This window comes from Rissa tridactyla, chromosome 7 (assembly GCF_028500815.1).
Source record: "Rissa tridactyla isolate bRisTri1 chromosome 7, bRisTri1.patW.cur.20221130, whole genome shotgun sequence".
NCBI classification, from domain to species: Eukaryota; Metazoa; Chordata; class Aves; order Charadriiformes; family Laridae; genus Rissa; species Rissa tridactyla.
Window position 1 is genome coordinate 57,034,214 of NC_071472.1, and position 20,723 is coordinate 57,054,936.

Below are 20,723 nucleotides of genomic sequence, written 5' to 3' on the forward strand. Positions count from 1 at the left end.
GCGGGGTCGCAGGTGAGAGGTCGGCAAGATGGCGGCGGCCTGAGGGGCGCGGGGCGGCGGCGATGGCGCTGAGCGGAGTGCGGCGGGCGGTGGCCCTGGGCTTCCGCAGGGGCCTGGCCGAGGCGGCGGGTCCGCGGAGCACCCGCCAGCTGCGGGAGGCCGAGGAGGCCGCCCCGGTCTTCCAGTACGTGGGGAAGGCGGCCAAGAGGAAGGACCGCGTCTTCGTCTGGGGCTTCTGCTACTCGGGCGCCCTGGGCGTCCCCAGCTTCGTGAAGCCGGACGTGGGCTGGAAGAAGCCGCGGCGGATCCAACCCACGCCCTACCGGCTGGAAACGGAGGAGAAGGTGGGCGGCTGTTTTATCCGACAGGCCAAGGGTAGCCTTGCTTCTCACAGGGCGGTGCTCTTCCCCTGCCCGTGCCGGTTAAGCTGGGCAGGCTTCTTCGCTCGGCTTTGAAAAGCGTTAAGTAATCTGATTTAAAGACTTTGCCGTGATTAGTTTTTTGTATTGGTATGGCAGTATTCATCGGGATAATTTTTGGTATAACTACAGTAGCAGGCAATTTGGAATATGTGTGTGTATATATATACACATACATATCTATATTCTCTTGTCAGAGGCATAAGAGAGTAAGAATGTGAAAAACATTTATTAGAGAAATAGGACTTTATGTTCAGTGGCTTTCGCGGCTGCTTTCATCCTGATTAAATTGGAAGCTCTTGTTGAAAACCATGTTATTCTCTTGTCTGCATGTTTCAAACATAATGTTGTGCTGTCCAATTCCACGGAGGTCAGAGCTGTTATATTGGGCTTTTGGGGGGCAAAAAGTGACTAAAATGGGGGAATGTTATTCCCTTAATAATCTACTGCTGATACAGGTCAGCAAATAAATCTTTCTGTTGTGTTTGAATGGGTCCAAAATAATGCAAAAATAAAGATGTATGCACACGAAAGCAAAACTCTACACTGTTGTGCTTATCACTGAAGAGTGTTTCTGATTGTTTTTGCAAAGACCATATGCAGAATGAATTTGTGCCGTGTTTGGATGTAGCTTGATGAAAGAGAAATGCTGATGAACAAATAGCATGGGGTGAAACTTGTTTTTTCTAAGCCACGTTTTATAACTGAGTGGTGTGATTTTTGTTTGTCTTCCAAAGATATCCTCTGCCGCCTGCGGTTATGGATTCACACTGCTGTCCTCTACTACCACAGACATCACCAAGGTGTGGGGCATGGGGCTGAACAAGGATTCCCAGCTTGGATTCCAGAGAAGCAGAAGAGATCGAAGTAAGGATTGAGGTGGTGTAAGGGCTTACACAGGGGCACACTGCAGGATACATGTAATGTGGGAAACTTTGGGTTAGAAGGCATGAAAAAAGTCCAGGAAGCTTTGATGCAGAGTGCGGGGCTGCACTTTTTTGTTTTTAAAAAGTTGTTTTTTTGGAGCTTAGCTGTGGTTTTGTGTGCTTTGTAATTGGTCAAGGTATGCATCTGTTCTATGCACTGCGCTTATGTTCTTGGCTGAATGTAACTAAAATCTAACTATTAATACTGCAGAAGTGTGTTTGTTTTGGTTAAGGTGTTGCTTTGAATCTCTATAGTTTGAAAGATAGTGTAGTGGACTACTTAATAAAACAACTTTGGCAAGATGGTTTGCTCACTTCTGTTGCCTTTGTGTCTGTAAACTAACTTTCTTTTCCACAGAGATCTTTTAATACAGTGTGAAACTGTAGGGGAGTTTTTTATTTTAATAGCAAATTGCATTTTGAAGGAAAAACATATTATTTGGTCATTCCGTTATTCTGTCTGGTATACCAGGCTCTCAGAAGTGTTTAAGGTGATGATTTCTGTGCAGAACATTGCCGCTTTCCACTGAACACATACATAACCCACAAACTTTCTTTCCTTATGGAACGTCTGTCTCTGAAAACATTCTTCCATAAATAATTGGGGAAAACCACTTTAAAAGCATTTTTTTCTCTTTATAGTGTTTAAGAGCAAATCCATTAAGGTATGCTGCATCTGATAAGGGCAAAAGATTGAACTTTGTGGAGAAGCAAAAGAAAATTGCAGCTACTGTACAGAATGCTGAAGTTGACAGTGGTGCTGCTAGCATACTGTATAGGTTTTCCATACTGTGTGCGCACAGCAAGTGTGTGTGCTTAAACAACAGCTTCAAAATGAAGCATCAATAGAAGTTTTTAAATGTTTCAGCTTTTACTCTTAGTTCTGTAAGTGCTGATGTCTCGTGTCTTGTCATTTTCTTGTTTTTCATCTGACCTGCAGATTATTTTTGCAAGAGAATCCAGAAATAGGTTAAATAGTTTTGCACTTCAAGCCCTTCTAAGTAAGGGAGGGTTCAGTGTTTGGTAGGATCTGTTGAAAATGCAGTGCAGATCAGTGGGATTGCTACTGCTCCGTATTTAACTTCCCACAGACAAGTTTCCTGTTGGATGTGCTGCTCATTACTCAGTTTACGCGCTAACTTCGGTACCTGCTAGTTCTAACACTGTGTCCCTGTAGATGCTTCATTTCCAGGGGAATTTGCAACTTCTGTCTTTTAGATGGTTGTATTTCATGCTCTAACTTCAGTTGTTTCTAAGCCAAGCTACTAATATTTTACTGTCACCCTCCTCTTAGCCAGCTTGTTGCCTCTTTTCTCCAAAATCCCTCAGATATCAGTGATGATTGACACAGATCCCGGTAGCTTGTGTCATTCTGCTGGAAGGAACAGAGAGAGGAAAAGGTTTTTTGCTTTGTGATTTCCATGTCTCTTTAGACAGATACAAACTTTGCTGCCTTTCGGTTCCTGCTATATTGCGTGGCAGGCTCCCACCATTTGCAAGCAGCCGGTGATGCATGTCCTCGCATCAAGTAGTGCCTTACTGTAAAAGGGTATGCCCAGATTTTCTGGGGTTTTTTGATTGAAGGCAGTGAGAAGTAGTTAAAGCACTGCTACATGCGAGCAGAGTGCTGCTTTGTGTCCTCTGGGATTTGATTTCACTTGTTAGTGGCTTTCTTTGATATCAAAGCTTTTTATCTCCCCTTAACCTTTTCCTTAGTACTGATTTATGTTTTGCTGTTCTTTTTTTTTTTTCCCCCCTTTTTTTTTTATCCCAGTTGACTGTAACTGATTACATATTCTTTGAATTACTAAATCTTCTTTTTCTAGTACAGCCTGTCATTTTCTTAGGTAAACGTTAGATCTCTTATCCCCTATGGAGCCACGCTAGCTAATGTTTCTTGCATTCGTTTTTTCTGAAAGGGCCTTTAATCTGCTCTTCTTTAAATGCGAATCCCTAAGATTTTTTTTGTTCACCTTTCGTGCTGTCTTTTTGTGACTGCTGCTGTTGTACCTTGTTTGCAATATCCCCCGCTGCACTGAATACTTAGTTTGTGCTTGGTGTTAAGCTCTCTAGTAATCCAGCCTTATTCACCAAAGTGATGGAACATACGGCTGAAAGCCTCAGTTTCTCAATTTTGGCCGCCTGAAGCTGTAATAACATTCAGCTCCCGGGTATGATAGATTTTTGATTAGGCAGTAATTATTGGCTTCAACCATCCCTATGGCTTTTTAGCTTCTTCCCCCCTGACCCTAGTGAATCCCAGTCAGCCTTTTACTTTGGTTAGTATCTTGTCTTTCTAAAATATATCTGCTTTTTCACCAAAATAGAAGTGAGTGTGTGTGTACAACAGGATCGGCAAATATATGATGAATTTGCTTTGTGGAAGCTACTGACTTTCTAAATTTCTTTCTCTTCCTTAAGCTAAGGGCTATGAATATGTCTTGGAACCATCTCCAATTCCATTACCACTGGAGAAGCCGCAGCATACTCGAGTCTTGCAGGTTTCCTGTGGGAGAGCCCATTCTCTGATCTTGACAGACAGTGAAGGAGGTATTGTATCACTTGTGCTGGTGACAACGGACACCTGACTATGCTTTTATTAAAAGCTCCGAAAAAGATTGTCTTCTGTCCTTTACAGCTAGACCCCGTATGGGCTGTCTGTGCTGTAAATGGGATGCAGGTAGCTGTTGGCCTTTGTGGGATTGCTCCCGGGAGAGAGAGCCCTGAGCTGATAACTGCGTTGAGCTCTGCTTGGCTCAAGCTGTAAATGTGTTGGAAGCTTTTTCACTACAAGTGTTGCAAAATATGGTTTGTTTATCTAGCCTCAGGCCTCGTGTAAGTGTAGCCTGTTTGTCTTGTTCAGACAGACGTGTTTTTGAATTCAGTTTTGGATGGCTATGCCAATACTCCTGTGTTACTTTCTCCTTGAAGCCCCAGAGTGCTACATTTATAAAAGCAATCAATTAACAGGCCTTTACACAGAAGATCCTGTTTGTGAATTGGCTCTCCATGTCTCTGGGAATTCTCTGGTGCAGTGGCTTCAGTGCTGTGCTGAGCAATCCAGTGCTGCTTATCAGTGGGTGAGCTGGTTGGTTCGTTGATTTAATGCTCCTCTGGGAACGCTGATCTATTTCTGAGTCTCCTTGGCAACAGCAGGATGAACTAGGCAATTACTGAAAAACAGCCAATGGGCTCCAGGTACCGCTGCTGTGCCTCCAACAATATTGCTGGGATATTGTTGACTAAAATGGATTCAGTCACTTGAATTTAAGTGGACTTGGTTTGAAGAAAGCTTATGCCAATTTTTACAGTACTGTGCTCAACCTTTCATACTGGGGACCACGTGAAAATATTTTGTGTACCTGAAAAGAGGTCTTCAGGGGACTGGACAGTAATAAAACTGGTGCATTCTATCATTGTTTTTCAGTTTTCACCATGGGGAATAATTCTTACGGGCAATGTGGCCGGAAGGTTGTTGAAGATGAAACTTACAGGTGAGAATCCAGAGACCTTGAACTTCCTTAATGTTAAAAACCTAATTGCATGAAAATAACCCTATAGAAAAGCCTGGAGATGGGAAAAATCTGGTAGTATAAGGATGCCATTTAAGATTAAGGAGCCTGAGAATAGACTCCTATGCTACGGACGTCATATAAATGGCCTGGCTTTAAACCCAGGCTGGGCGTGAGCACTCTTCTGACCACATTCACAAGAGACAGAAAGATGTCAGCATGTGATGGTTTTCACAGGGCAGGGTGAGAATACCCAGCCTTCATAAATTGCTTTAGGTAATTGGTGTTAGTAGTCATTGTTTCTCCCTTTAGCCTCTTGGAGTGCAAGTGCTGTTTCTGAGGGTGTTAGAAATGCCATTTAATGATGAAAGAGGCATCCTTTTGTCGAATCTCTTTGCTGTAACTGCCTTTGAATCTGTAATGCTTTTCCTTTTGTGTGCCACACCAAAGCATATTCTCAAAATGCTCTGTAAGATAGTAGTGATGTAAGTGGATAGTGGGAATATGTTGAAAGTTACTGATACCCTGGCAGGGCCTAGAAGAGATCTTGTAGAGTTTAAGAAAATAGCTGTAATTTAGCAAGCCTTTTTTTGCCTTGATACTGGAAGTTAGTCATTGGATCTTTCAGAATTCCTGTTTCTGTGAAAGCATGACATGGACGTTAACATTACACTGCTTGTGCTCTGGGATATCTGGTTAATCTCTAAGTGTAGCGTTTATATAGGTGCTGCAGTATTATCTGGTGTCTGTGCTCATTCTAGACTAGGGAACGTGTTTGAGGACTGCTTCTACCCCCAGTTCCCATGAGAGGTTATATTTAAAAAGTGACAGTTCTTAACTTCTTAAATAAGAGAATGCACAATTACTTTCCTTCTCTGTGCAGTAATTTTTCAGTGGAACTATGCTCCTTGAATATATAAGAGAACCTGTGAAAGAATCTCTCTCCTTGTAATAGCAAAGTGGCTTCCAGTAAAGGCAGGTCTGCCTTCATGTTTTTTGGTTGCAATCCTCTGAAATCCTCTCTGTTGCCTTTTCTCTTCTCGGTGGTTGTTTGGTGGTGTCCAGTGAAAGCCATCTAATTCATCAGCTGAAGGAGTTTGACAGCAGAGTTGTCCAGGTAAGAGGATCATCTGAACTGAATTCTGAAGGTGGATTGAAAACTGAACAGCTGAGCTCAGAGGGTGGAAATCATTGGCACAAAGACTAGTTGAATGCCAGTAGCTAGTGGTGTATCACAGGCGTCAGTACTGGGTCTGATCCTGTTTAACATCTTCGCTAATGATCTGGATGATGGGGTAGAGTGTACCCCCAACAAGTTTACAGATGACATAAACCAGAGGAGTGGCTGATACACCAGAGGGTGGTGCTGCCATCCAGAGGCTGGAGAAATGGACTGACAGGAACCTCATGAAGTTCAGCAAGGGGAAGGGTGAAGTCCTGCACCTGGGGAGGAACAGCCCCAGACACCGCTATATGCTGGGGGCTGACTGGCTGGGAAGCAGCTCCGGGGGTCCTAGTGGACGCTAGGTTGACCGTGAGCCAGCAGCATGCCCTTGTTGTAGAGAAGGCAAATGGTGTGCTGGGCTGCATTAGAAGGAATGTTGCCAGCAGGTCAAAGGAGGTCACCTCACCTTCACCTACTCAGCACCGGTGAGGTCACACTTGGAATGCTGTGTCCATTTCGGGGCTCCCCAGTACAAGAGAGGCATGGACATACCGGAGAGAGTCCAATGAAGGGCCACTAATGTGATGAAGGGACTGGAGCGTCTTTCCTGTGAGGAAATGCGGAGAGAGCTGAGACTGTTTAGCCTGGAGAAGACTGAGGGGTGTGTCTTGGCAATGTGTATAAATACCTGAAGGGAGGGTGCAAAGAGGACAGAGCAGGGCTCTTTTCATTGCTGCCCAGTGTCAGCACAAGAGGCAGTGGGCACAAACTGGAACACAGGAGGTTCCCTGTGAACCTCAGGAAACACTTTTTTACTGTGACTGAGCACTGACACAGGTTGCCCAGAGAGGCTGTGGAGTCACTCTCCTTGGATGTATTCAAAAGCCATCTGGACATGATCCTGGACAGCTGTCTGTAGGTGGCCCTCCATGAGCAGGGGGGCTTGTAGCAGATGACTTTCAGAGGTTCCCTCAAAACTCAACAAGTCTGTGATTCTGTAGTGAGGGGGAAAAAAAAAAAACCCAAACAAGAAACCAAAGCCAGTATGAAAATCGTTCAGTTAAAGGTCTTTGAAATGACGAGGCAATCTGCTATATGGCTGCTTATAAAAAGCACAAGGTGGCATTTTTCTCTGTTACTTCACAGAGCAGTTGCAACTGGCAATGAAGAGTCTGAACTTACTGAAGAACTTTAAGGGAATGCCAATGCAGCATTTGCTTGCTCGACTTCTAGGGAACGCCTGCACGGCAGGGAGGTCGTTCTGACACCTCATCTCTTCCTGTTCTGATTTCTTGCTCTTGTTCACTTTTGTCACTTTATATCACTTGGGAACTGTGTTATTTTGAATTTTATCTTCCCCATTTCAGAAGTGAGCTGTGAGACTGTCCACTTAGACTAGCCAGCATTTCCCTAGGGCAGGTTTCTAGGAGAGCAAGGAGGGACTGCAGAGCAGTATAAATGCTGCTGAGTCTGCACATGGCTGCAGTGTTTCCAGGCACAGGAGCAGTTTGCTAGGATGTTTGTGCCACTGTAGCAGTGCTCTGTGGGCAAACGTTGCTCCTGTCCCACGCAGCATCATAGGAAGCAAAGGTCTGTGTGATGAGAGTGTGCTGGGGTACATCCTAATAATGTTTGAATTAGGCTTGTAAACTTCTGTTTGGATTTTTGATTATTTTATTTTTTTCAAGGGAGTAGAATAATTGGTACCTGTTTGTACTTTGATGACAGCAGTTACGTGCTTAATATTCTTGGTAGTCAATCTCTTTAACTTGTGTATTTAAATCCCTTTAATCTTTGGCTAATTTTTAGTGTCTGCTTTTGAAGATCTTGGCTTTAATTCATGCCAAGCCTGTGGCAGTCATGATTGCTAGTTCAACATAAATGTCAATTTGAGAACAGATGTGTTCCTAGAGCGCTTACATGGCAAGGAATCAATAGCAGTTTGTAGCTGGCGTTGAGAGCCATGTGGTAGCACTCTGGGAAGGGAGGTCTCTTATTTACTCTTTGCTGTTTTATTGTCTTGCTCTGCTGAATTGAGCTTTCTATTAACTAGGCTTTGGTTTAGATCTCAGAAAAAATCAACTGGAGCATCACTTTCCACAAAGAAAATTCTGCAGTTTTCTGTGCTGTATCATGCTGTTCTTACCCTTCCCTGTCTGTACAGCTGTTTGATCTGGAGAGAAAGGTCAAAATCTGAGCTGATGGGCATTGTAGAGGTTGATTGCTCAATTTGTCTGCCAGTAACGCTTCATTAAATCGGTTCTGAACATGTGACCTTTCCTGACCAGCTCTGGCTTTTTGTTTGTGTGCAGGTTGTGTGCGGGCAGGACCACAGCCTCTTTAGAACGGAGAAAGGTGCGGTCTATGCATGCGGATGGGGAGCTGATGGACAAACAGGTAGGAGCTCAGCTCAGCTTGCATTTCAGTCAGTTGATGAGTGTAGCAAGCTCTCCTGATTGAGAGCTTGTGGTGTATATTTGTTGTGTATGTGTAGGCAGAAGGCATCTGGTATGTTTCCAGCTGTGTGCGGATGTTCTTAATACTCTTGGGTAACCAAACTGAGACAAACCAGTTCATTTTTAGAGGAGCTTTAGGATGCCACGCCGTCAATCCAAGCAGAATATGTCTACTGTTTGAAGCTTGTGAGAGGCTGTGGAAGTAGCATGGGAAGGTTAGCTCCCCTGTTCTGTGCAGGCTTTGCCTTCCCGATTCTCATTTCAGGGTCTGTTTTGCTGCTTGCTTGCTTTTTTTGAACTGACAACCTTTGGCAGCTGCTGCTGTCTTAGCATGGGACCTTTGGCCAGGCCCTTGTCCTGGTGGCTCCTGCTGTCAGAGGACTTCCAGTCCTTCCTACTGTTCAGTCCTGCTGCTCCTGAAGCTGAGTTCTGCCCATGGTTCTCTTGTGTGGACGTACTGTAGCCTGTCTTGTTTGTCATCTACATTCTGGCCTCTTGTCCAGACAGCTCTTTGTCATGTAATGTGTTTGCTTCCTAGCCTTTTTTGCCGCTTCACATGCTGTTGCCTAAACTGATGGCAGTGTGCTGTCATTCCTGGCTCTCCTTGCAGAAGACAGGATGCAGCTGGTTTGTGAAACTTCACCTCTGTTGGGTTATCTGACTAGCTTGTTTACTGCTCTCTTGAACACTTTGGTCCATGCAGGCAAGAGAGATGAGGGCCTAGACTGCTTTCCAGTTGTCATTGTATAAAGTAGTTTTGTACTCTAGAGAGGTAGCTTGGGCTAGTAGAACCAGTGTTTGTGGTTGCTTGTCCATTGAAGCGGGTAGTTAAGAGATGTGGACAGAAAGATTTATTTTATTTTGGAGGGAGAAAAATTCTTCATCATCTCTCTCTTTTTCCTTTCAGGTCTTGGACACTACGACATCACCAGTGTTCCTACTAAGCTACGCGGTGACATTGCTGGAGTAAACATTATCCAGGTCTCTTCCTATGGGGACTGTTGTCTGGCTGTTTCAGATGAGGGAGACGTCTTTGGTTGGGGAAATTCAGAATACTTGCAGTTGGCATCTGTCACAGAAACCACACAGGTCAGTTGGCCTGGGGGTGTGTTTTTACATGTTTCAGTTCAGCTGCTGCGCATATTGTTAAAAATTACACAGTTCTCCATGCTCTGGGTTCTTTTGACAGCAGTATAAATCAATATAAACTAACACCGCTAGCAGGCTGATTTTACCTATGCTTACAAAACCAATCTGTCAGAAATGTTTGTATAGCTGTAGGGCAGTGTATTGCCCAGCTATTGATAGGCAGAGGCTTGTGTCACCTCACCCGAGTTGTTAGTCTGTTATAAAGGAACAGCACACCCCATGTTCTCCTTTCCCCATCCTATGGGCTTTGCACCAAATTGAGATCCAGCTTGAGTGCTTGTGCTGGTTTCAGGACAGTAATTAGTCTTTTGGCTGGCTAATCTAGAATTTTGAGTGGTCCTGCTTTGAGCATGGTGCAGTTCCAGATGACCCTTGGAAGTCCCTTCCAGTCAACCCGTGCGTTGGTGATTTTTTTCACGAACAACCTTAGTAGGTTTATAGCTGAGTCCTAAACAAATCCCAGTGTCTCACAGATAAAATTTTTTTTGGAGCAAACTTACGTGGGGCAAAAATATAGTGCTGACTTGACACTGAGCATTGTAGTACTGAGGTAATTAGGCAGATGGTCTCCTCTTACAGTTAGTTCAGGAAATTGAGTCAGGGAATTAATTAATATTCAAGCTATTCTTGGCAGAAGGCTAAGAGCAGACAATTGCATTAGTATGGCTTCAGTAAAATATGTACCTTTTTTTCCCTCCTGATGTATCCTTCATGTAGGGCTAATTACTGAGACCCATAAGGCCTAAAGACAATGACCAGGTGAAGTAGTGTTGTAGTTTCCTGGCTGGATGGAATTCAGAGGGCCTGAAATGGATGAATGTCATGTTTGACAAAACAGGAGTTTTAGGTACAGTATAGATGAAGTCCAAATTGTGGAATAGCAGAGTAGGATATTGTCTGTGAAATCCAGGGTCACTGTTTACACGTGTCAAGCCATGTAGGTTTTTGTTGTTTTGAACTGTACCAAATAAGAGTGATTTTCTTCGAGTGATTTTTCCCTGCTATGTTAAAAAATGCCACCGCAGACTAAATTTTAGTGAGCTTCTCCATTGTGAAAACTTGCAAATGTGCTCACCTATTGACTTTCCCATTGTGTCTGACTTAGAGAGCCAGGGATATAAGCAGATGTTAAGCATTCCCAGCTTTGTTGCCAAGCTTTTCAATGGGTAACTTTTTCCACTTTGTCTGCACTCTCAGCCTTAATGAATTTCCTGTAGTTTTTTTAATCTTGGGAGGTGTATTCATTCTGTTATTCAGGCAATAAAGGTTGTCTGAATCAGGAATTCAGTGTATGTAAGCTCTAACCAGAATGAGAGAACAAGTTAAAAATGCATGTCTGGTTTGCAGTTTACCTTATCTCTAACAACTCTCTTGCAACCTCATGCAGGTGAATGTTCCCAGGCATTTGCCATTCAAGATTGGGAAGATAAAGGAGGCCGCGTGTGGAGGGACTGGCAATGTTGTGCTGACGGGTGAGTTCACTTTTACAATCGTCCTCTTTAGTGCAATGCCATGCAGTAGATGGATTTAACCTTGTGGAGCAAGCATGTTGTTTACTGGAAACAAGGAAGTACTTTCTGTTACAAAGAAAGCTGGGAGACTGAGAAACCTGTGATTTAAGAATGTACTGGGGGAGTTATTTCCACTAGCTACTATTGCTTCCAGTACATGCTGTTGCGAGTGCTTATGCAAACAAGAACAAGAGCATGGTTGCTGCGTGCAGTTCTGATCTTGTTTGCTGATCACACGGGTATGTGTGGCCTATAATGGAGATGGATATAGGGAGGAAGTAAGGCAACACTTGAGAGAAAGAGCCCTTCAGACTGAATATAAATCTGACATGTAAATAAATCTTGATTAAACTAGGCTGGAAAGCAGAGAGTTCTGAGAACAGTGAAACTCTGCAGCAGGCTTCTTAGTGAATGCTGCTTTGGATTGCCTGTGGCCAGGGGGAGCACAGCTTGGAAGAAAGTCATTGAGTAAAGGAATGAGGGAGAGGATTGTACTACTTTTATGAAGGATAATCTCAAGGAAGACACTCATATATGTATATGATGCAGTTGTTGTGATGACAAGACATTTGAGCTTCTAGTGTGAAGGAAGCAGAGGTAGCAGACATAGCAACTTACTCTGTCTTATGCTGTCCAACTGATGCCTTTCCCAGGCACCCTGTTTAAGGCAGAATGCCAGGCAGAGCAACTGGCTTACTGCTGGTTTGGCCATGCTTCAAAGGAAAAAGCAGTGATAATAAAAACACTCAACCTCTGTCCCATCAGTCAGTAAGCTGAAGTATTTTATCCAGCCCACACTGTGTTGGCATTATTTCCCTATGAAGCTTGATCTGCTTGCACAGCTTAGGAAAAGAAAAAAAAAAAGGAGCATTTGGATGGGAATGCATTGTTTGCAAATTTTAAATAATGAAAAGGTGCTAGACCGCTCGGGGAGAAAGGAAAATATCCCTTTGGATCTGATTAACTCTTGGTCATGGCAAGAATTTCACAAGCACAGACTTTCTTACAGAATGTGTTCTTATTGTAATACAGAAGAAGGAAATGTTTTTGTCTGGGGATATGGAATTCTTGGGAAAGGACCAAACCTAATAGAGACAGCAGTGCCAGAGATGATCCCACCCAGCCTTTTTGGCTGGTCAGACATCAATCCGGACATCCGTGTTGCTCACGTTCGCTGTGGACTCAGCCAGTTTGCGGCACTTACAAGTAAGTTTCTAGTCCTACTGTCATGGAGAAGTCACATTGCTGTTGGCAGTTCAAAGAAAAAAAAATAGCGCCCATCTTTCTTTAAACTTAAAGCACACTGGAATGCAACAGGACAAGTGGGCAGCACATTTACAGGTGTCAGCTTGATTTCTAACGTAGGTACTGCACTAACTTATGCTTTAATTTAAAAAGTGTTATTCTGCTAAAGCAAATAAACAAATTTCTCTCAAATGGAAAGCCTGGGAAGGTTTTTTTCATTTCCTTGTACAAAGTCAGTCAGTTGCACTTTAGAAGCAACAGGAATTTATGTGAAAAATGAACAAACTAATGCTAAGTCTAAATTGACTCTTCTGACCAATTGAGTTAGCAGTCTGAGGTGTAAAGGCCTACATGTTTAACATGCAAAGGGTATAATATTCTGGTATGTACACTGTACTTTTTACCAGCCTTTAAAGGAAGTTTTGAATTTGACAGCCATTTAAAAATGGGCAGCAGAGGGCAGCAGCACAGAGAACCTATGTACTTGGTGGTGAAAGTAATAGTTTACTAATGAAAAGTGCCAGGTGCTTGATCCTTCTTGGGGAAGTGGCTGGTATGCATGACACTATCAGTGTGGTCACAGGGTGCTTGTAACTGGTCTCCCACTGATAGTCAGGAAGCATTAGAAACTGCATTCCGATTAAATTGTACTTATGTTACAGATTGTGTTTTGGTTTTCTCTACTGTGGGGTAAATCTGAACGCTTCTGAGATCAACATGTTTTGCTGAGGAGCTTAGAAGTCTTCAACTCTGTTGAACGCAGGTTTTTTCTTTTCCCCAGTTGTCATTAGAAGGTCACTTATTCAGGCAGCTGAATAGCCAGTCCCTAGGTGATGGCTTGGGACAGATTTCACTGCCTTGCTTACTTGATTTGCTCTGCTGATAGCTGATGTGGGTCACCTGTAATTGTCTAACTTCCAGCACAAATTATTCACTTCACCACAAATGATTCCCTGGAATCTCTTCTGCTGCACTCTTTCTTCAAATAAAATTGCAAAGCAAGAGCTGTAAGAGCGGGAAGCTGAGACTTGTGTCCAAAACTTGCTGCTTGTCCTGCTCATTAGGCATCATTTTCCCCAAGCACAAGTACATTTATTGTACTTGGAACTAAACTCAGTGGCTTTCATACTGTGACTATAACCCTTTATACTCCCAGAATCACTGTAGCCGCACTTGCCAGCATCGCAGGTAGAATTCTTCCTTTTTAATGACTCTGTCCTATTTTATTCTCTTTATTCTTTTTTTTTCATGTATAGACAGAGGAGAACTGTTTGTATGGGGCAAGAATCTAAGAGGGTGCCTGGGAACTGGAAGAATCGAAGACCAGTATTTCCCATGGAGGGTAAGGATGGTACTGTTAAGGCCAAGAGTGTATTCTTTAGGTAGTCTTTGTTATCCTGAGAGTAAGAAATGTCATTTGCTGTGTAGTTTTGTTGAGTAAACTGGAAGCCTAAGAAGACTGTAGAACTGCTTCGTTTTCCAGAGGTCCTTGCATAGCCTGCTTAGGGGTAGAGGTATTCAGTAAAGTTTTTTTGGTCTGCTATTTCAGTATTGATTTCGGATCCTAAAGCGATATCTGGTGCTGTGCCATCACATCTGAACAGTTCGTACCTCCCTTCTGTTCACAGTCTTCTGCCTGCTACCCCTTACTGCCTCTTCCCTCCCCTCCTAACCCGCACTTCACTTTTTTATGTGCTGCAAAGAAAACCACTTCTGGTCATCTGTGACCCAAAAGACTTGCATTTCACATCTAAATTAGGTGAACGTTTTGGTCATGGTGGTTAGATTATAGTGGCAGCAGGTCCACATAGCAGTGGGCTTCCTTCCCCTGCTCCTCTTCCAAGTCAAGCACCTATGGTGGTGGGTCACTGCTCTGAGTGTGTAGTTACAGTAGGAGATCCTCAGCCACTAAACTGTTTTCATAGCTGTTTCGCAACGCTTCCAGTTCCACTCCCTTCTCTCAGATGGCTCCGAGAGCCAGACTCTGTGGGTGTAGAAGAGTCCTTGGCTCTGGAGTTCAGCGCCTAGCCTAACAGATGTTCCCAGTCTCCATGAAGGCCGAGTAGGAGAGGGGGGAGGCAACCAGTTGGACCACCCTGGAGTCCCTTTCCGTGTGTCTGAATTTGCAGTGGATGTGTTTCTTCAGCATGCTTTCTTCTCCTTTTAAAAATGAACAAAAAAAGACCAACTCTAGAGCATTTGCCTAAATGCCACGTTGCTGTGGCTGAGTGGAGTTTCTGAATTCACCAAGTGTGGCACGTCCACGTTTCCCCAAGTGTGAACATGGAGGGTTATGTTCCCTCAACCAGCCAGCTCCTGTCTGACAGTACTATGGTGACACTGACCAAAGCAAGGGCAGTTACCAGGATACTTGTCTGTGACCTACTGCCCTAGAACTAGCCATCTCTCCTCTCTCTTATCTCTAAGGAAAAACTTGCATTTTTAGCCTCTGCTTTCCTTGAGATTGAAGTCAGCTTTAAGTGAAGGAGCTATAACTACTCTGGTCAGTGAGCTGGGTCTGCTTAGCATCAAAGCAAAACTGCTTTAGGCCGGGTTGAGCTTTTGCCCCATTCCAGTCCTTGCTGATGAGAGAAGAGGCAAATCTTTGTGGTGCTCGGGCAGATCCTCTGCTTGCTCTCTGCATTATGCTCTGTTCAGTCATGCTGTTTCTGCTGGTGAACAGATGGGCTGAGGCTACAGTCTCCTCGCTGTCTGCTAGTGAGCCCTCTCTTTCTGTCCTTCCAAAGGTTTATGTGCTTCTGTGAAGGGAAAAGGGGAATATTTCACAGCTCAATGCACAAGCATGGCTGGTGCCGAATCTTGCTTTGTCTGAGTATTCAAGATGGCACTTCCATCGTTAAAAGTCCTTGTGAAACCAGCTGGCATGTTAAACAGGAGGGTGAGAAATAGGAAATACCAGGTGCAAAGTACCAGCTTGAGAAATAATCCACTCTTGTGTCTGATGCAGGTGACTGTACCCGGTGAGGTGGTGGATGTTGCGTGTGGAGTTGATCATATGGTAAGCATGGTTAAGTCTTTTACCTAGTAATATTGCTGGGCCTCAGCACTGTGCTAAGAAGATGGTGGGACTTGGTGACGAGCTTCTTAGAAAGGAAGACTCATTCAGCGAAGCCAAGCAAGAAGTGACTGTGAGCAGAGGCAGCCATAGCAGTGCATGGGTGTGTTGTGATATCTGCCTTGTTGAAACTCTCCGGCCTGGCTGCAGGAAGGAAGCATGTGCCTTGAGGGGAGTGGGAATGCAAGGAGTGCTCCGGCCAGCTCATGGTGAGCTCCCAAAGAGCCCTCTGTGCCTAAGGGTGAAGAGCATATCCCTCAGGGAGGACTGTCACGAGATGAAATCTGTAGCATAGGACACTCATTTATGGACACTTTCCCTTTCACTGGCTCTGTGGTGTTAGTGTTGGGCTGAGCCAAACTATTTCTCAAGGGCAAGTGTTGGGGTTTTTTTTATAACTATTTTTTTATGTGGAAGAAAAATCATGCTGGCTGTTGGAATCCAGCACAGCTGTCCTCGGTGTCCACCACCAGCTGCACTCAGCACAGGCTGCTGTTCCGTGCGGAAGCTGGATGTGCAGCCAGCGGCCTGGAGGCAGCGCTGTGCTGTTATCCCAGGCTGTGGCAGGTTTTCCATGCGCACTCCAAAGGCTGAACACCCAAGGAAACACATTCATTAAACTGGAAGAGTGAGAAATTGTTTGCAGGGGAAAGCACTGTTAAATAAGACGGCATGGAAAGGTAAATCACAGGATGTCTATGCTGCCCTTGCTGTGGAAGGACAGATTGATAGTGACAGTAGCCAATCTAGTGTATTTATGGGGGTAGGCTGGAAACAAAGCTCCCCTTCAGCTACTTGCGGGTCGCTGCTCCGGCAGTGGACGTGAGCGGCACTCGCTGCTCATCAGGTACTTCTATCTTTGTGTGCTGATCACAAACCACTGCCTTTGACTCTTCTGGGGAGTCCCCGCACCCTTTCTGTCTTCAGGGGTACGGTGGCTCTCCGTCGCAAAGAGCCCTTCTAGATCAGCCAGGCTTTTTGGTAGCACCTAGCAGGGGAAGCAGAGCCTTGTTTCTCGGTACCTTCTTAGCAGAGAGGTTGTGGTGAGCACATTTAGGACACGGAAAGCTGACAGAGATGGGATGCAGCAGCGGTATGTACCTGTAGCAGGCATTTACCAAATCTCACACTGGAGTGTGGGGAAAGGGTCTCCTGTGAAATACTCCAGACATCAGGCAGAGTTCTGTCATTTCTCCCTGTGTGGGATATTTCTACTGTGTAAATTATTTTGGCAAAATCCAAGCTAATATGTTTTTAATAAAGTGATTATAAAGTCTTTGTCAGTAGTAATGGGAATGTTCTTGAGCCTGACTTCACACATGAGCTGCTCTGTCTTGTACTCTGCATTTAAACTCGAGCGTTTCAGTTCACAGTGATGTGACAGGAAATCTCTTCTGAGCTGAGACGCTTCCACACGTGCAGGGTTGGTCCCGTTGTAGGCAGGCAATGTATCCACGGGCCCAGGGGACACTGCCTGCTCGCCTTTTGGCTCCGTTGGCTGAAATTCTACATCAGATCTGTTGTGTAATTATCAAAATTCAGAGAGTAAACTCTACCTTGATGAAGATCTTTGCATAAAATATAGGAAAGGTGAAACAAAGTGATAGGCAGAAATAGACATAGACTGAAGTACAGAAATAGAAATACGTATATCAGTTGTTATTAGTGTTACTGTGTAACTGGAATTGTGGTGGTGTGTTGAGGCAGAACAAGCAGAAAGCTACTGTTAAATTGTGGCAGACCTCCACTGCTGTGTTTCCATAAGCTTTAGCTTTAATTTATACTTTATTCTACGTGCGACTTGGGCAACTTGAGCTGCCCAAACATGTCTTCTTGGCCTCATGGGAGTAGCTGTGCCCTTTTAACATGAGGAAGCTTGTTAAAGCATTCAAAACAAATATAAAAAACTATGGTAAGAAAGGTGTTACGAACAATTCCCTTGGTGGATGTTGCTGTTTGAGGAGGGCTGCACAGCAGGGCCGGGGAGTGCTGGGGAGTGCTGCAGGCTTTTAGCTGCTCCCGTTCACAGCTCTTTCCTGATGCCGCTCGGGGATGGGCCTTTTGGATGAGAATTAATGCCGTGTGGTACCTGGTTGTGTTGCAGTCTTGCTGTGCAATAAATTGCAAAATCTGTGTGTTAATTAGATGCCAGCAAGGTCTTTAGCCCTAAATATAAGTGTTATATGGCTTAATGCAGTGGGAGTGTTGCGCTTTCGTTACAGTGGCCGTGGGCATTCTCCAACACGCTGCTTGATGGGAGCACGGTTAGCGGCAGAGTCTGTGGTCTGGCAAACACCAGCACTGGCCCTTCTTTTGGTTAAAGGGGTGCGGGCGGGGTTGACCTCGGCCAGGTGCCCACCAAGCTGCTCTGTCACTCCCCCTCCATCAACAGGACAGGGGCAGAAAAACATGACAAGAAGCTTGTGGGTCACGAGGAAGACGGGGACATCACTTACCAGTTACCATCATGGGCAAAAGAGGCTCAACTTGGGGAAGTTTGTTTATTGCCAGTGAAACAGAGCGGGATAATGAGGAATAAGAAAAAATCTAAAACCTTTCCCTCACCCCTCCCTTCTTCCCAGGCTCAACCTTAATCCTGAGTTCCTACCTCCTCCCTCTCCTTGTTCACTGACCGCGGTGTCTGCGTGATTGTTTCTCACACGTTCTAGCTCCTCTTTCCTAGCTGCTGTTTTGCAGCAGTTTTTCCCCCTTCTTACATGTGTTATCGCAGAGGTGCTACCCCCATCGCTGGTGGGCTCAGCCGGGCCAGGGCCAGGTCCCTCCTGGAGCTGGGTGCCCCCGTCTGTGCCCGGCATGAGGTCAGCTCCTGCTGCCTTCTCCCAGAAGCCACCCCTGCACTCCCGCTACCAAAACCTTGCCAGCCAGTACAAGTGGGCATTGCTGAGATGGTTTGATCCAAGAGATCAGACTAGAGTGTGTCCAGGGCCATTAGCGAGGCTGTGGCAGCAGTTGTTTCATTATTCGTAGCATCCTGCACTACTTGTGAAGTTAGATATGGCCTGAGGCCCCCAGGCCCAACACCACCTCCCAGGGTATTTGCATTTGGCTCAACAGTTTTGTAGAGGGGCCAGCGTGTGAGGTGGCTCTTGTCCACATAGACCACACAGACCACCAGGAAAAACACTGACTGAAAAAGACCAGAGTTTACTTTCCCATCCCAGATCCTTTGGCCTGTCAGCTTGCCTCTGGGGGCCGTGCTACTCCTGTTCGTGTGCTGAGAGCAGTTCATCAGATATTTTTTTTATTAATCCCCATGTGCTGAAGGGAGTCACCACCCACCCCAAAACACAGACAACCAGCACCTCCTGCTCCCTGTAGGTCCATCCAGGGCTGGGCTGTCTCCAGCAGCAGGTTGCGAATTGGGGAACGTGGGGACAGGGGATGAGCTGGGTCCAAATGTATTTGGAGATGGGTGATGGGGCTTTTGGAGATAAGAGAATCTAATGGCATCCCTGCAGGAGTGCCCTTCCCCTTACTGCTCTATATCTAGGAGAGAACTGAGACAAATGTTTTATTTAAGGAAAAAAGGCTCAGAAAATAGAAAAATAAATACACTCTTTACCCCACCACCTCTGACCTGTCAAAGGCAGCCACAACCTGAGAGGTTTATGCTGCCACCCCTGTGGCTGTGCAGGAGCCCTGCCTGGTGTAACGCCCCCAGGTCATTACAGGTATGCGCTGGAAGGCACCTTTGCATCATTCTGTCCTTCAAAGCATGGCAAATTATACAGCCCAAAATATACCTGCATCCCTAAATATACCTGCAGTGAGGGGGGGATACAGGCCAGGGACATACACAGGGAGCAGCTCAAATTAGAACTAAAATAACCTACTTGATTTTGCATTGATTAGCAAGAGTAATTCACCCTCCAAACACCGCCGTGCAGTCAGCTTTGGCTTGAAATAGCCTGGAAGTGCCTCGGGATGAGCTGCTCGCGTGGAGCCGTGGTCGTGTACAGCTCTAAGCACGTCGGAGCAGGGCTGAGACACGTTATCGGCGGCCGGGGCCGGGGGGCTGCAGGAGAGAAGGGGTGAGAGCACCATGCCCAAATTCCCCGTGCCAAGAGGCTGCCCGCAATTCCCTGCAGCCGCCCCTGAGCCCCCCGCACGGCGAGGCTGGGCTTGTCTGTCGGCAAACTGCTCACTGGGAACAGAACACACGAAAGCTCAGAAACCGGACTATTTTAGGCACCCGCTGTGTTACAGCAAATGCTTTTCTCTACAGGAACCTTCAAAAACAAATGACTCAGAGAACTAATAACTCCGAGAACTGAGGCACTCAAAACACTCCTGAAATGATGTTACTTCGCCATGAGTTAGCTGAATCTATTTTCGTAGTGGTTTTTGCAAGGGGCTGGAGTCGCCCCCAGCACCTCCTGCACAAGGGCATGAGCCTGTGCACGTAAAGTTAAAAAAAACCACAACCCAAAATCTGATGTTAAAAACCTCTCAGTGTGTGCACTGTCTTCGCGGTCTAGGTGCCAGTTTAACAGCCCAAACCCTGCGTATTTACCCTAAGACGCCAGTTGCTTTTGTAGGTAGCTGCAGGCAGTGCTGAGGTTGTATCGCGCAGCGTGTGTTGCTTTTTATTTTTTTTTAATGGCTTAAACCATGGGCAATGCTCTGCATTAAGGCTGCATCCCAGATTAGCAATCCCACACTAAATTTTTACATGGATGCTCTTACACTTGACCAGACGAGTCAAAAATGGGTTACACTACGCTAAAAAAGAAGATACTTTTCTTGACCACAGTTTATGTTGATGAGCTACTTCCCTTTAAACAGCCGTTATAAATTGATATAACTATGATGGGGTGATGATACACCTAATTTCACTGTATTTTCTTGCACGCTTCAGCCAGGTTCTTCAGCTCCTCCTTGCTGAGAAGCATGTGGCAATGGCACTGCGCAGCCGCGTTGTTTGCCGAGCCTCAGCCAGCACCCAGCAGCGACCACCCTGAGACAGTCCACGAGGGGATGACAATTGTCCCCGTCCCTCCTGGGGTGCTGGGCGCAGGGGAGGCCCTGCTGGGGCTCACCAGGCTTCTAGGTGTCTTACACCCTTCTGTGAGCAGGTAGAAGTTAAGCCTTGCAAACAGACCAGCGGTATCCCACTGCCTTCTTATTTTGAGGGAATCGGATGGGGCAGGTTTGGTGGCTCCCAGAGAACAGCTGCAGGATGGAGAAGATGGTGGTGGGGTAAAACCCATGCGCTGACAGGTCTGGGACACCCAAGAGCCTCA

General features: G+C 45.5%; 1 protein-coding gene across 4 annotated transcripts in view; it reads left to right on the forward strand.

Moving 5' to 3' along the window:
• Positions 1 to 20,723, forward strand: part of RCC1L (RCC1 like) — a 21,105-nt gene continuing 382 nt past the window's right edge. The window contains exons 1-12 of one of the 4 annotated variants that reach the window (XM_054207657.1): positions 1 to 344; positions 1,157 to 1,286; positions 3,767 to 3,895; positions 4,773 to 4,839; positions 5,923 to 5,974; positions 8,335 to 8,419; positions 9,386 to 9,567; positions 11,015 to 11,099; positions 12,171 to 12,344; positions 13,640 to 13,725; positions 15,352 to 15,402; positions 20,339 to 20,691. In XM_054207657.1, coding sequence (XP_054063632.1) covers positions 63 to 344; positions 1,157 to 1,286; positions 3,767 to 3,895; positions 4,773 to 4,839; positions 5,923 to 5,974; positions 8,335 to 8,419; positions 9,386 to 9,567; positions 11,015 to 11,099; positions 12,171 to 12,344; positions 13,640 to 13,725; positions 15,352 to 15,402; positions 20,339 to 20,365 — 1,350 coding nt within the window. In that variant the 5' untranslated portion in view covers positions 1 to 62 and the 3' untranslated portion in view covers positions 20,366 to 20,691. Of the gene's footprint in view, positions 345 to 1,156; positions 1,287 to 3,766; positions 3,896 to 4,772; positions 4,840 to 5,922; positions 5,975 to 8,334; positions 8,420 to 9,385; positions 9,568 to 11,014; positions 11,100 to 12,170; positions 12,345 to 13,639; positions 13,726 to 15,351; positions 15,403 to 19,332; positions 19,357 to 19,705; positions 20,310 to 20,338; positions 20,692 to 20,723 lie in introns of those variants that run through there. The other 3 variants (XM_054207656.1, XM_054207659.1, XM_054207658.1) reach the window with 3 other exon arrangements.